At 42.0% G+C, this 15,510-nt stretch overlaps 1 protein-coding gene across 9 annotated transcripts in view; it reads left to right on the top strand.

Annotated features, from left to right (window-relative positions):
- The first annotated feature begins 541 nt into the window (after positions 1 to 541).
- The window catches only part of CUX1 (cut like homeobox 1), a 411,425-nt gene continuing 396,456 nt past the window's right edge, over positions 542 to 15,510 (top strand). For 2 of the 9 annotated variants that reach the window (XM_019545425.1, XM_019545420.1), the window contains exon 1: positions 546 to 700. In XM_019545425.1, the coding sequence (XP_019400970.1) occupies positions 671 to 700 (30 nt within the window). In that variant the 5' untranslated portion in view covers positions 546 to 670. Of the gene's footprint in view, positions 701 to 11,051; positions 11,077 to 15,510 lie in introns of those variants that run through there. The other 7 variants (XM_019545429.1, XM_019545424.1, XM_019545421.1 and 4 more) reach the window with 6 other exon arrangements.

Genomic DNA, 15,510 nt, shown 5'->3' with positions numbered 1-15,510 from the left:
GCCGGGCTCCGCGGTGTCGCTGGTGCGGGCCCGGCTCGGGGCCGCTCTCAAGTTGGAGCCGGGCGCGGGGCACCTCCGGCACACGCCGGCGGAGGGGAGAGGCTGCTCCCCGGCCGGCTCCGGCAGCGCTGAAGTTGCGGGGACCGCAGGGGGCGGCTTGTGCGCGAGGCGGGCAGGGGCTGCGTCCCCGCCCGCCGGGGGTGTCCGTCTGCCCGCCCGCGCGTCTGTCCCGGGAGGTCCCTCGCTCTCCTGATCCGCGGCCAGGCCCTTTCGCAGCCCCCCGCTGCCCCCCTCCTGCCCGGGACCTTCACGTGGCTACTCCCAAGCGCTCGGCAGTCTCCGGGACAGCCGCTTGTTCCCCGGCTTTTCCTTCAGGTGCGAGCTCTAGCTCGGGTATAGGGAAGGCCTGGAGATGGCGGGGGTGGAGAGGGTGAGGAATAGGTGTCCCTTTTTCTTGCCGATCGATAGTTTTGCGATCTGTTTTTCTTAGTTGACTGGTTGGAGGGGGGGGCTGCCTCTAAATCCAGAAACTGCTGGAGTTTAAATAAATTGGCCCCCAGGCTTTGGCTGCCCACCCCTCACCCGCACCGAGGAGCCCGTGTACAGCAAGTGCCTGCGTGTGAGCTCAGAGCGCAGGCAGCCTGCGAGGAGCCGGAAATATGTTACATTGATGTTTGGCATAGCTGCCGTCAAGTTACAGGTGAGGGGAGGTTGTCAGGAAGGGTGTATGGGGGGGAACGCATTAAAAAGTGAACATGGCAGGAGTACGGGGTAAGACAAGCTTCCTTGGGGATCTGCATGGGGATAGCGATCTGCTTCCCAGGGGTTTTGCCGGGGTTAATGTAGTTATATATGAACAGCACTTGGGGGGGAAGAAAAGTGCTTTATAAGTGCAAAATATTATCTGTAGCAAGTGGCTGGTGCCTTTTGACTTTCAGGTGGATTGGGGTGGCAGGGGGGTGGTGAAGTAGCTTTTTGTTTTACTTTTTCTGTTTTACTGTGTTTTTAAAGGTTTTGGATTAAGGTAGTCTTGGCTGAACTTTCCTAACTTGAAAGGATTCTTAATAGTGACCCAGAATACCTACAGGAATACAGAAAATGAGATCCAGATGCAGAATTGTATAAAATAAAATGGATTAAATTAAGATGTATTTAAACATGGGCTGACAACTTTAATTGTAGATGCTTGCTCTTGGTTATGTATGTATGCAATTGTACTTGCTTAGAATGGGAAAATAAGCGCTCCTAATTTGACTTTGTTAATGTAACATTTAACACTGGAGAAGAGCTTCTAAATATATTTCCTATTTAAAAAAAAAAAAAAGCTTCAACAAATGTTTATTGATTAAAACATATTACTCTAAAGTATCTATCATGTAAATTAAATTCTAGAATGTAATGAACACAGCCAAATGGCATTTTGATAGATTGTTCTATTCTGTTTTTAGTAAAAATAGCTCACTTTTATCATAATTTAATTCCTGTGCATACTGTAAAACCCGTTGTGGAGTATTAATGTATAAACCTTAATCTCGTTTTTGCAGACTAAAAGTGACAGTCTGACTTCAGCGAGGATAGGTTTCTTTTTGAGCCATCCTGGCGATACATGCTTGGACTCACTAGAGCACTTCTGCCTTATTCACTGCTTATTACAAACTTCATACAGTTTGTGTCCTGGGTGGATCTTGACTGCATGCCCCTTGGCTTCACTAGGGAATCTGTATGTCATCAACTTTGTACAGTTTTTGCCTGTGGAGGTATTTTGAGGTGGAGAGCACATTCAAACAACCCCTTTCTTCAGGTGCAGGAATTAAATATATTTTATTATTTATTTCAGATGACCTTTTATCCGTATGTTTATGGTGAATTAAGAGAAGAATTTATGCTGTATTTCAGGAAAGCCAGTGCTTTTTTTTATGACTCAGTATTTGGGGTAAAGTTGAGCTTTACAGCACTTTCTGCAGGTGGCATTTTCCCACATGTATGTAGGGTGTGTTAGAGGATGGGATTGCAGAAATGTAAATGTTGTCCTCCGTCTGTACTTTCCTTATCCCAACCCCAGTGGGAGATTCTGTACCTTTTAAAAATAACACAATCCCACCTGTGCTCTTTCAGCTAGAACGCTTCATATAGCTTTGGTTGTAGTTTGAGACCAGCTATGAGGCTGTTTTCTTTCCAAACTGTTGCTTTTTCCCTAGAAAACCTGCAAGAACTAAGGTGAGACTTCCTGATCCCAGAAATAAGGGACAAAAACAGGCGTGTTCATGATTTACTGGAAGCTGCTCTTCTGGATTGTGCTAGAGAGACCTGCTTGCCCCTGTTGAGTCTTTACCTACACAATAATACAAAGCAGTGGGTATCAATACTGCAGTGAAAGTTGTATCAACGTTAACTGAAAAAAAAAAAAAAGAGCCAAGAAAACTTTTTGGGTTTGGCTATTATTACTATAATTTTTATTATCATTAATAATAATACATTCTCTTTTCACTGAGTTACTTTTGTTTATAGAAAGAATGATATCAAGACTTGGAGTCAACCTATACAATCCAAGAGTTTAAACAACAGATATCAAGTACAAAAACATGGTTTGACAGATGTCAAACATGGTCTTTCTCTTCACCTTAGAACCAGTGGTGAAAACTGCTTAAAATGGTTCAGCTGATCTGCAGTGTTCAACCCCTTTTTTTGCTAGTAGAGGTCAATTTTACTTTCTAAATCAACTGAGGAAAATGGGTGAAATCTCTACACCATTTGACACATTGCTGAAGGTGGGAAGTATATGTGAACCTAATGTGAAGCAAGTCACAGTGTACGGCTTCAGAGACAGATCCTTGGAAACTTTGGGGAGTCATGGTATAATGAGTATGTTTTAAATACCTGGAAGGATTGTTGGAGGTGTGCTGTTGCTCTGAAGAATTTCAGCAACCCTCTTGGTATTAGGCAGTCATGTAATCTTAACTCTTATCCTGTTGTGTAAGTAAAGATGATTATCATGGAAAAGTATGGCCCTCTTAAGTCTGTAATGTTTTGTGCTAGTTATTCATCAACTTAATCCTTATATTGGTAGTCTTAAGGGACAGATCAACAATATGAGACACTCCCATGGGCACAGCATAAAATCCTTAGCTGATGGGCTTAAATAGATATAACAAGAGGACATAATTTGTTCCTTGGTAGTTTTAATTTCTAGTGGTGATTCATAAGATTTGCCCAGTTTCAGGTTGAGTTTCAAGGCCAATGGAAATTGTTTGGAAAACAGGCAGTAACGATTGCATGCAAAACTTGCCAATACACATGGAATCAGAGGATGCCATCACCGTATTGTCACTCTTGAGGGCAGATGTACCTTTTAACTTTAGAAAGCAAATAGTTCTTGTAATGGTGCTAAAGAAAACTGTTATCCTAGCAAACAAGAAAATCTTCCATAAACATTTTGTCTTGTGTCTAGGTCTTGCATTACATATCGCAAAAGTAAGGATGAAGCATTAACTCAGTATGCATGCTGCCACCAATTGTTTAAAGTAGACCCTTGATCTTCTCCATTTTCAAGTTCATAAAAAAATCTTGTAAATTGTCTGAATAGTAATGAACGGAATTTAGATACCAAAACAGCATTTAATTGGATACAGGTGAAAGTCTTGGTATCCTGTAGCTGAATTTGATTTTACCAAAACACCAGTCTGTTTGCTTATGGTTGTGCACTTTACTTCTAATACACCAGAAGAGAAGTTAAGAATCACATCTTCCTATTAACCTCTTCTCTTGTAAGTTACTGTGAAAGTTGTAGTTTCTAGCCTGGGGTTTAGGTAGTAGTGTATTCTCGTTGCTGGTTATCAATAATGGTAATTATATATATACAATGTACTTTTTAAGCACTTATCCAGTATGCATAGTTTGTTTAGCTTTGCAGCACAGTGATGTCTCGTATTTTTACCTGTTGCTTGGGATTACAGTAGCCATCAATTATCTCCATATTGTTTGTGCGCAAACTGCTTAAGTGCATAGGTACCTGTTTGACCCCGCTGTCCACTTTGTAAGATAATCGTGCCATATAACTGCATACTCAGTGAGACTGATTAGCACCCTCAATTTCAAGGCTTTCAAAGGATCCTTGAAATGACCAGATCCTGTCAATTTCAGGGTTGGTATTAAAAGCATACTGTTCTGAGAAACAAGGTAAGGAGCCTTAATGAGGCAGGAAAGGCTGTTCCTGTAGTTAATGAGCATTGTTTCTATTGAGTTTGGATGAGTACTTATTCCAACTAAGTGCATAACCTTTTTTCTTCAGTCCTGAGGCTACACACTTAAATGGAATATGCCACATTCATCAAGAGAAGAAGCTATAAGGTCTATAACTACATTCCTGCTTTCATGATCGTGGGGGTATCAGACCCAGTGAAAACAGCATAGTTCTGCTATAGCAAGAGGGTTAGGGTTTGGGGACTCTATTCAGGGGGGTTGCTTTCTTGCTCTCTTACAGTATTTTGCTTTGAAACTCTCCATACGAGTTTAGAATGGGATGCACTGATTCTAGCTAGTGTTTCCTGTGGAGTGGGAGCCCATCAGCCTAATTTATAGGGGGAATCTCTTTTCCTCCTTCCCTCCCTCCCCAGGAGAAAAACACAATATGGAAACTAGTTACTGAGCCAGTTTGTAGAAGATTTGGCTCTAATGGAAGAGTTACGGAGCACTAGTAATTGATCCATAGTTAAGGTTATAAATGAATTTTCATTGCAAGCCTGCTGTGTGTGTATGTTTGTGTGTACATATATATATATTAACGTTCCTTCCCTTCCTCTGCACTCCCTACAGTCATAAACCTCAAAATGAAAACTGGCTTGTCCTTGAAGTAATTTTTTGTAAATAAATTGTTTTGATACAGAATTAAAACAAGGTTCCATCTCTCATTCTTTTCCCTTTCCACCTCCACACAGATCATTTCTTACCAGAACTTAAAAGAGAATGATTTGTACATTTTATGAGTTTGACTCTACAGTCCTTTCCATTTTAAGAGCATTAGAAGCTTTCTGAACAAGGGCTATGCTACTGGGCCTTATATGATAATATCAAATATATAACAGGTAAAACAGTTGTTAGAGACTTCAGCTCTGGTAGACAAAGGTATTTTTTATTTGACATCTAACTTCAAAGAATATAGGGGGATTGCAGGAAAGATGGACTGTTATAAATAGGAAAAGGGTGTACCATAGACTAAGTCAGTGTTGTAGCAGTGTGCCATGATAGTGTTTTTAACATGAACAAACTTAATGAAGTACTTGCAGGTAAAAAACACAAACTTTTTTTCCTTTGGCTTGGCCATTCTTGCCAAGACATTAACAAGTGAGGGTGTGGTAGATTTTCATTTACCTCAGATGAGACTCTTGGACCTTAGCAAGCAACTGACTCCTCAGTATCAAGAGTGGAAAACACACTTTTCCTGGAAACTTTTCCAGTGCAGATGCTTGTAAAAGTTGCAGAACCTATATCATAGCAGAGTCTATAACTTTCAGTTTGTGATCTAGCTTTCCATGTTGACCTCGTTTGTACTAGTCTGCTTTTGCTTCAAGAAGTTCTGTCGGGGAGCAACTGCTAGTATGTATGCACAGCTGCACAGCGTTTGATGGCTTCATCTGGCTTCACTACAGCAACTGTACGGGCAGGGTGTAAAACGCACCTGTGGTAGGCACAGCTGCTTAAAGGGGCAATGGCAGTGGGTATGGGTGTGTCTGCAGATGCCATTTGGCAGCAGAAGCCTTCTTTTGGTCAGAGAACCGGTTACTGTGGCATGAAGAAAGGGGTCTGCCACCACAGGAGAGCTGTTAGTGTGGATGCGCTCATGTTCTTGCTGGCAGAACTATGTAATCAGTGGTGTCAAGATTTTGGCCCCATAGGTCAGATGAATGGCATAGGGCTAGTCTGCAGGCTGGATCAGGCCCTGTGCTGCCCCTATCTGTCCAGCCGGGTTCTGGCCCTGCACACCCTATCTAGTGTGGAGGACCACAGCCTGCGGGGACCCCACAGATTTGTGGGGAACTCCATGGACTGAATGACACAGCGCTGGGGGACGGATCTGGCCTATGGGCCAGGGGTAGAGGGATGGATCTGGCCTATGGGCCAGTGGTAGATCATGCCTTAATTGGCATGAATTTACTTCTTGCAAGGATTAAGTGAACTGGCTGGTGGTTTAATATCTAGTGGTAGGGGGACTGTCCCTTTGTCACATTTGTATTGGACTGTTTCTGTTGGAGTCAGCTGAACAAAATGAAAAGTAATACAAAGGAAGAATATACCAGTTTGCTTCTGTTGTTAACAGAGGATGAAAACTATTGTAAAACATGAGTAGATGGAGGCTCAGTCTGAACAATTTAAGAATGAATAAATGTAAAGATAATTTTTATAGGAAGTAGACCAGTGGTTCTCAACCTGTGTAGATGCAGGGCACCCCTGCATAACATTTTTTTTATTTGGCGGCACCTGGGTTGAGAACTACTGTTGTGCTGCTATGATTTACTTTGCTTGTTCTCAGTAGGGGTCATGCTGCTGCTGCCAGAGCCAGGTGGAACTGCCCTGTGTTCACTGAGTCAGACCTGGAAAGGGTTGCAGCAGGAGCATGTGTTCCTGTCTGTATTAGGGTTATCTGATAAACCTTAAAGCAGGTAGGAGTGGCCAGTCCTTCCCATGCTTCTCTCAGAAACAGAAGCATGTGGGACAGTTCCACCCGTTCGCAGAAAATAAGGGAGAGGCATCACTGAAGAAGACTTGAAGCTGAACGGGACATGAGGATGAGGAAACAAGAACTGGTGTATAGAGGAGTGGAATGTGCAGGCCTCTAAAGAGTACCCTAGGACAGCTGAACATCATGGTGAGAGACTTGGATTTCTCAAGAAATATGAAAGGAAATTAGACCTCACTACCAGTGTAGTTAATAACATCTTAAATTATTAAAGCCAAAATGAAAATTTAATAATTATAAGAAAAAAATATCTCTCACTTTACACTATATATACTGTTCATTTACTACTTTCCTGTCTGCCTGGATAATGAAAATAGACTAGTCATTTTCATTTTTGTTTCTAGTCTTTTTTTTCTTTCTAATCCTTCAGCACTACAAAACGTGTAGGTTGTAGAAGAACACAGAACTCTGAACAAATACTTATATTTCATTAACATTTAATTTGGTAAATATTGTTAATTTATAGATCTCTCTCTAAAAATATAAATATTTTGACCTAGACTGATAACAGCCCTTAAAGATCTCCTTTAAATACTTGGATTTAGTAAAAGCAAGTACAAACTGTGGAATTGGTAGGATCCACAGGTTTATACAGCTTTTGCTTATGACTTTAATATGGCAGGCTTTATGCACCATTATTCTTGATCCATTCTGTAACGATTTAGCAGAACATATTTATTCATACTGAAATAAAATTTAGTCTAAACTTTGTAAAGTAAGAGCAAGAAGACAGCAACAGTGCATCAGTTTAAGGCTTGCGCACTACACAAGACCTTGTTTTAAAGACTGTTTTAGACTGTGGTGTTGGCAGCATGTATGCCACAAGTGGTGCAGGCAGCTTCTGTGTGTAATGCAGCAAGTTGGGGAGTGGCCAGGCAATACAGTAGCAGATGGGGCAAGGAGCAGAACGGAGAGGAGCAGATGGGGCAGGAGAAGAGGGTTGGGGTGGCACTTGAAAAGGACACAGGACTTAATTTGTGGTGTGCTTGCCAATGAGGTTGATCTCTACTCTTTTGGACTTGAGATCCCTTTATTGCAAAGGTGGGCAATTATTTGGGCTGGAAGGGTCACTTAGGGAGTTTTGGTGAGCTGTTTGGGGGGCGTGGGGGAGTGAGGGATGCTGTCCTGGCCCACAACAGCTAACCAAAACTCCATTAAAGGCTCATGCTTGGCCAGGCAGCCGAGGTGGGCCTTGGGCGGACGGGGCTGGGGCTAGGATTGGGATTGTGGGGCAGTGCCGCGATCCAGTCCCCGCGTACCCCTGTAATAGGCACCGGTTCTGTGGGCAGGAACATGCAGAGAACGCATCACGGCTCTGCCCTGGGCCCCAGCTCCATGCTGTCACCGCCCAGTGATCCTGGGATCTCCATGGGACCATTGTGGACCTGGGCAGATGAAATGGGAGTGTGGGTGGGGAGCAGGATGGGCAGGCAGGACCAGGATTGGACTTGGGAGATGGGGCAGTGACAGTGTCGGGCTAGGGCCCAGGACAGAGCCACGATCTGTTCCCCGCACACCTGCCCATAGAATCAACACCTGTTGAAAGGATGAACAGGGAGCTAATTGTACCTCTGCCCAGGCCGTGGCCCGATGTTCCCTCTAAGGTGTAGTGGTTCGTGAACGCCCCGCTTCAGTCTGTTTCCTAATTGGTCCCTTCTCCTCCTTTCGGCATTCACCCTCTTCACACTTACGCTTGGACATTATAAAATGAATATAAAGACAAATGCATTTTAGGGAGTAGGGGATTGAGTATTCATTTGGAATTTATTTATTTTTATTTTTCACTTATTAACATGCCTGATAACAACCAACTTAACTTGTACCATTTCTAGCTTTACTGCACCATATATTTCATATATTGGCAGCGTATAAATAGTGAAGGCCCTCAAAGCCAGGAACCTCAGCCTCCGACCCTGCATGGCCTCTGGGAGCCTCACCTCACCTCCGGGAGTGAGGAGGCATGTGGTGTTGGGGTTGGGGAGCGGAGCAGTTTTCCCGCGCTGGAGGAGCCTGCACCAGCCCCAGCCTCCACCTCGCCACCAGGAGCAGAGCAGTGTCCCAGTCCCAGCCCCCACATCACTGCTGGGAGCAGAGCAGCATCCCGGTCCTGGCCCCAGCCCCTGCCTCTCCTCGCTGCCGGGAGCGGAGCAGTTTCCTGGCCCCAGCCCCTGCCTCGCCTTGCTTCACCTTGGGGCTGGGGAGCGGAGCAGTTTTCTGGCACCGGCAGAACCCAAGCCAGCCGCCATCCCTGTCTCGCGGAGGCACGTGGTGCCGGGGCTCGGAAGGAGAGCAGTTCCCCAGCGCCAGCCCCCGCCTCGCCTTGCCTCCAGCAGCACGTGTTCTCGGGGAGGAACCGCTGCCTGAGCTTACCTCGGTAAGTGTCGCACGCTGGCCTTGTTGTCTCTGCCATGCTCAGCTTGTTGCCTCTTGAAGCCACAACCCAGCTCCTCACCTAGTGGGTACGTGGCATTAATGAGCTTGTGCGCAGCTGCACATGGACACAGTTTAGAGGGACCCTTGCCCTGCCCTGCGTTCTCACTGCCCCATGGTTGCACCCCATGATCCCATTGCAGCCACCAGTCCTCCTCCCAGACATTGCTTCCTGTCCACCTGCAGCCCGTACAGCCAAGTCTGCTTGTCGGCATGCCCTGCCTGTGTGGGTCCTGCCCCCGGTAGTGGGTGCAGGGCTGATCAGCCAGGGTTCCCAGGCAGTGGGGGCCAGGTCCAGCAGCAGCAGCAGCCAGAAGGAACTTCTGCCAGGAAGCAAGTCTGGCTGCTGTGCACCCCAGCCCTGCTGCACATTTGGGGGGGTGGAACCAACCGCATGCACCATAGCCTGGGCTGCCCCCCTTGCGTGGGCTGGGTGGTGCTGAGGGACCCGCCACAGGCCAGACAGAATCGCATAGTGAGCTGTATTTTGCTCACCCCTGCTTGAGAGAGAGAGAGATTAGAGGGAGAATCTCTAATCTCTCTTCCCCCCAGTGGCTTTGTCATCATGATAGTAATGACTTTGTGAAATTAGTTGAAGATTTCAGTTTTGTGCTTGGGCGTTGTTGCACATCTCTTTCCACCTCTGCTCCCTTGACCTCTGTGCATTTATTTTCTCTTTTAGTATGCATGTTATTGATAGTGACCTTGCTTCATAAAGCGTTTTGACATAAGTGGATGAAAGGCTCTGTGTTACCACTATGCAGATTTCTTTTTTGATTACTCCTTTTTGATTTTGTACCTATGTAGATAAAGAGGACTTCAGTTTTCAGGCTGAAGGTGTACATCTTTCTCCAACACTAACTTATTCTTTTTAACAGAGAAAACACACAAGTAAAAATTGTAGTATTTCTAAACGTTGGATTCCTAAACTTTCGGTCTGTTGCTAGCAGCAATAAGTCTCTAGAAATGAATGGGAGCATGAAAACTTGAGTGGTTAAATATGTCCTAGTGGCTGTAGGTACCAGACACTGTAAGAAAATATTATTAGCAAATAGTTACAAAATGTTGACGTCCTCATACCTGCCTTCTGTTTTTTAAAAGCATATTGTCCTACCTATATCATGACAGTTTGTCATCCCTTGAGGGCAGGGTGTTGGATGTTTCAAACTTTTCTTTAGATTCTTAAAGCACATGCAAAACATACAATATGACTCTCTAATAAATAGACAATGTACTAATATACAACAGTTTGTGTTTGCATCATTTAAAAGTGCAGTCATTAGTTAATTGCTGTCACTTGTAATAGGATTGAAGTAGTTCTCTGTGTTTTGGGGAGTGTGGGGAAGATATATCTGTAACACTTTAAATGGAAATCTCCATTAACTGTCAGTTTTTAATTCTAGCCAAGCCAGCCTCTGCTGGTTATAATGATAATAACCAGCCTCTGCTGGTTCTGATAATTATAAACTGCAGTTTTGAAACACAGGTCTGATGCATCAGATTGCAGAAGATGGTGAATACTCAAAGCTATTTTATGAAACATGTTAGATTAATATCTGAAGTCCTCAGTTCACTGAATGAGTATGATATGGTAGATTGAAGCTTTTCCATAGCACCCCTTGTGTCTCATAGTATTCAGCTCTTGTAATCCAAAATATCCATACTGTTTTAGCCAAGATTGTCAACTTTATAGAGATTGTCATTTAGATACCTACTTGTTCTCTGATAAATATGAATCGATTTACCTTCTCATCTCATATATTTCGGCACTGAATAGATACCGGGTGATAACTTTCAGTCATTAGATTGGTGAGAAGGAATGACCAGTTTCCTGATGAGCAAGGCCTTGCACATACCTGATGTAGGATTTCTCACATGTAGGTCTTGGTGATTTTTTTACAAAGATGGGTAAGGTAAGTATTACCTCTAATTTGTAGAGCCTAGAGCCCTGACCCAGCAAAGCACTAAGGCACATGCACAACTTCAATCTTGATTAGTCCTAGCACTTTATTGGATTTGGGCCAAAAATAGTTGCCGTTTCTCATACGAGATGAGACTAGAACTGGGTTTTCTGATCGCCAGGTCTGCCAGTTCAGTTACTGACAATTGTTGCAAAAGTTATTCAGTCTGTTTCTAAGCATTTATTTTTATCTTGTGCTTCTACTGAACTTAAATAAATTGAATATTTTGAATATTAAATTGGGGGAGGGAGGAAAAACCAAATACCAGACAGGTTTAAACAGGGAATATAAATGGTCACCAGAATTGCTCAGTAAAATAAAACAAACTTACTCTGTGTGTGTGTGTGTGTGTGTGTGTTCATTTTTATTTTTATTCGGTATTTACCTATTTTATGTGGGTGTGCATCAAAATAATTTTGGCATCATGGTATCATTTAAATGAAAATATTAATTTTTTCAAACGGGAATAAGAAGTATCATTTATCATGTGTAAGATAATATTGCTTTAGCTGTTAATTTTGTCAGCAAATTAATTTTCTTTTTTATATTGCTGCTTTTTTTTTTTTTCTTGATAGCACTAAAGTAAAATTTTGGCTTGGCATCTGTGGCATGAAAATAGTATTTTTCTGGTATCAATTTGTGGAATAAGCATACTTTTTTTTTTTTCCTCCTTAAACTCAAGGGAACTAGCTATAATGGCCTAGCAAAAAAATAAAAAGAAGAAAGAACAACAGTCTTAGAATTGGGTCTCAATCTGGAATTGATTCTGTGTGTGTGGAAACTCTTGTATATGGAGTGCTTATGGGATTGGTGCCTTCATTTCTTTTATGAGTGCAAGAATTGTACAATGTGATTTAAAAACAAAGCAAAGTTTATGAACACGTTGATTTTCTTTCTTAGTATTGTCCAGCCTGCCTTTCAGGAGGTAATTACTATAAACTGTAGCTTCCTTTTGACAGTAAGCTTGCTTGTATTTTCTTTGACATTGGGTTCTGATATAGAAAGTAACAGGGTATTGGAAAAGGATGTCCTAAAATGATCTCTTCAGTTTATCTGTTCTTCACCATCCATGAGTGTCCACTCCTTTGCTCAGATTTTTACCCAAAAGCCAAAACCTATATACAAATCCAGTTAACTGTCTTGATAATAGTGACCTGAATATTCCTACTGGTATAAAATGCATGTAGGAAGCCTGTTTTTTTGTTTTCACTCACTGTAACAAGAAAGAAATTTTGTGCATCTGAGCTGGCTTGTAAGAATATTGAGGAGCAAGTAAGTGTAGAGGAAATTGCCATGTCTATGTTCAAAACAGTGCTATGGTTTTGCTAACATCAGACCTAGTCGTGCAAGATGTTAGATGCTGTCTCTTACTGAAGGCTCTTAGTACCCGCAGAATTAGGCCTTATTTCCCCAGTTATCTTAGGTTAGGCTGTGTACCACGTTACTTTTTACTTAAAATTTCCCCCCGCTATGTTACTGACCTGCATGTATAAAACATTAATTGTTTTCTGCTCACCCTGAAAAATAGCTTTTGATATTGGGGTCTTGGTACATGTGTAGACAGAGCTTTAGTAAGTCTTCTAATTGAAAAACTGTGTTATGAGGCTGCCCTCATCCATCTGCCTAATGCCTTGGTATTTTGTATCCCTTTCTGTCAGTCTTCCTAAATCCCTCCTTGCTTCCCAGGCTATAAAATGACTGTAAAACTTCTCCCCCCTCCCCCTCACATATAAGTGCAACACAAAGGCTTCAAACTTCACACTAGATTGTGCTGTGGTCACTGTGCTCCAGATAGTAAGTTAAAATTCTGTTAGCAGTTGAGACATTCTGGCATATCCTTAGAGCAGTTGGCATTTCTTTTTAATATGCCAGTTCTTATAGTATACGAACTAAAATGTTTTATATTAATGTCATTATTTATGATTTTTCTGCCTTCTCTATAGGGTTTGAAGTCTAGAATTGCAACTGGAAATCTAAAAACTCTTCCACTTAAAAATTTATTTTATAAATCTTGGGACGTCAAGGCACATGTGCAAGAACAACTGCTTTTTGTCATTCAATATCACCTTTCCTCATTATTGCAGTGTGCCCCCTGTAATGTAGCTGTTGCCTTTTGTTCCCCCAAATTGATGTATTTCAATGATGGTGTATGTGGCTTTATGAAGGTCTTTAATTCATACAATGAAGGATGATTAGTGCATGCAGGATATATAAAATATTGTCCGTCTCCGATATGTAATGTAGTTAAATATAGAAAACAGAAATAACTAGGCATTATTCTAATTTTTCATTGTATATGTGAAGTATGTTTGTTGTGTGGCTACATGTGCTTGCTGTTTTAGCAGCTTTTGTTTTGGAAGAAAATTGCTCCTATTTTTTTAAAGCATTCAATACTCATAGTCCTTTTTTGCTTCTACATTTGTCATAGCAAAATGTAACCATATATCTTGGTGTTTGTGTACCCAGTGTGTTTGTTTACTGCAATGATTTTACCAGCAAATTGCAAAGTTAGGTTCAAATGGTAGCACATTTTTATTCCATAGCTAGTTTTTAGAATTATGATGGCTGACAGTAATCCTTTTGTTGACTGTCAACTATTTTTCATAATGAATTTATTATTTGAATGCTGACTTAAGTTTTGACACTTTCTGTTTGTTCAGCTGTCGGTTCCACTAATTTGGATGGCTGATAAAGCCCTTCAGATCTTTGCATTAAATTAGGCCATCCTTTACCGCCCTGATGATCTCTTGTAAAGAGCTATAATAATATCTTTGTCTTTTTCCTAGAACCATAGTTTCTAGTACACTTTACAATCTTCTCCTCAGCGTGACAGTAAGTTCGTGTTCTGTTTGGGTAGAAGGGGTTGCTGCAGTGTTTTAATTGGATATTTATGCTTCAAGGGATATTAATGCATCTTAAATTTTTTACGTTGTGACTTTGATCTTGAGGGATTCCAAAGTACTTTCTCTATTACTCATGCTGGAATTGCTTCAGTTTACCACCACTTGTATAGGGGAATTTTTCCGTTGTATTACAGGACACACACCCTTTGAGAGAAGAGGGTATCCCTATGTAACAGGTCAACAAAGTGAAGTCCAGTCAAACCTGGGGAGGAGGGGGTGTGAGTCTAAAGAGGTAGAACTTAATTTCCCGAATTGGAATTTCCATAGGACAGAGGTTAGTCATACTACTGCAGGGAATGCCATAAGATCTTTCACAAGTAATTTGGATTTTATGCCTCAACCAAAAGCTCCAAAGATGATCCTGGACTATAGATGTTTAAGGAGACATTAACTGATGTTGTTACTAACCAGATCCTCTAGTTTTTTGTTTGACCCGAGTGAATAGTCATGTAATGTCAGGGAGAATCTATTGCAGTTTTAAGGAAAAGAGATCAAAGTTGGGAACATGTCTGCACAATACTGGTCACCACAGCAGGTTCTTATGTTTCGCATACCCTTTTCTTTGAACAACCCTGAAGTATATAGCATGATATCACTTTGGCAAGCCCCCAACCTTAAAGGAAAGTCTTTCTGACCAAAGCTGTCATTGTGAGAAACATTTTAGAAGGGTGCTTGCCCTTAAGCCAGGATCTCGCAGCTTTTGAAGGAAGCAACATTGCTAAGTTCTTTTCAAGTTGACCTTACAGTCCCGAGCAGGATGCTATCCAACCATCCCATGTTTCATTTTTCATTAGTCTTAGTTAAATTAGAAGTTAGGTTTTCAAAACCAACAAACTATTAGAAGTCTTTAAAGCCTTGTCAACCCTTGAGTTTCTCCCAGTGCTAACACGAGTTCAGCAGAGCCACTTGTATCACTGGAGGATAGTTCCTTGTTTCCTCCCTGAAGTCTTCTCAGGCACAGCCTTAAATGGTCTGGCTCTAAAAATCCAGCACAATGATTGAGTTAGTAACTCAAACTGCACTAAGGAACTTCTGTCTAATGAAAAAGGCCTTGAAAATGATATGAATCTTCCCTGTGGTATTAAACCAGAACTTTTCCTTTAGCTGGCTTCATCAGTGTGAACCTGTAGGTTATTTGAGGTTTTGCTATATGGTGTGGGTTTTTTTTCAGCAGACAGAATTTTTAGGTGGAGAAGGAAAAGTGAGAAGGTGTGTAGTGGTGAAACTGTTTCCAGGGGTTCGTTTTTTATTACAGCACATACATTTTGTTTCGGCTGCTTTCCCAATTGCTGAACCAGATGTCCTCAGTAGTTTGTGCTATGAGATGTTAAGTAATTAGATCATTCAAATTCTGGTTAAACATAATTAGAGCTCTGTGTAAACTGAGTGAAGCTGACAGGTTTTATAGGTTGGTCATAGCAAAAATCTCAAATTTTATAGCTTAATGTTAATACAAAAAGATTTAAACCTCCCGTCCCTCAAA

Source organism: Crocodylus porosus, unplaced genomic scaffold (genome assembly GCF_001723895.1).
Source record: "Crocodylus porosus isolate Cpor-Errol unplaced genomic scaffold, CroPor_comp1, whole genome shotgun sequence".
Classification (NCBI taxonomy): domain Eukaryota; kingdom Metazoa; phylum Chordata; order Crocodylia; family Crocodylidae; genus Crocodylus; species Crocodylus porosus.
The sequence above is the reverse complement of the archived record's forward strand: the minus strand, read 5'-3'. Positions and strand labels throughout refer to the sequence as shown.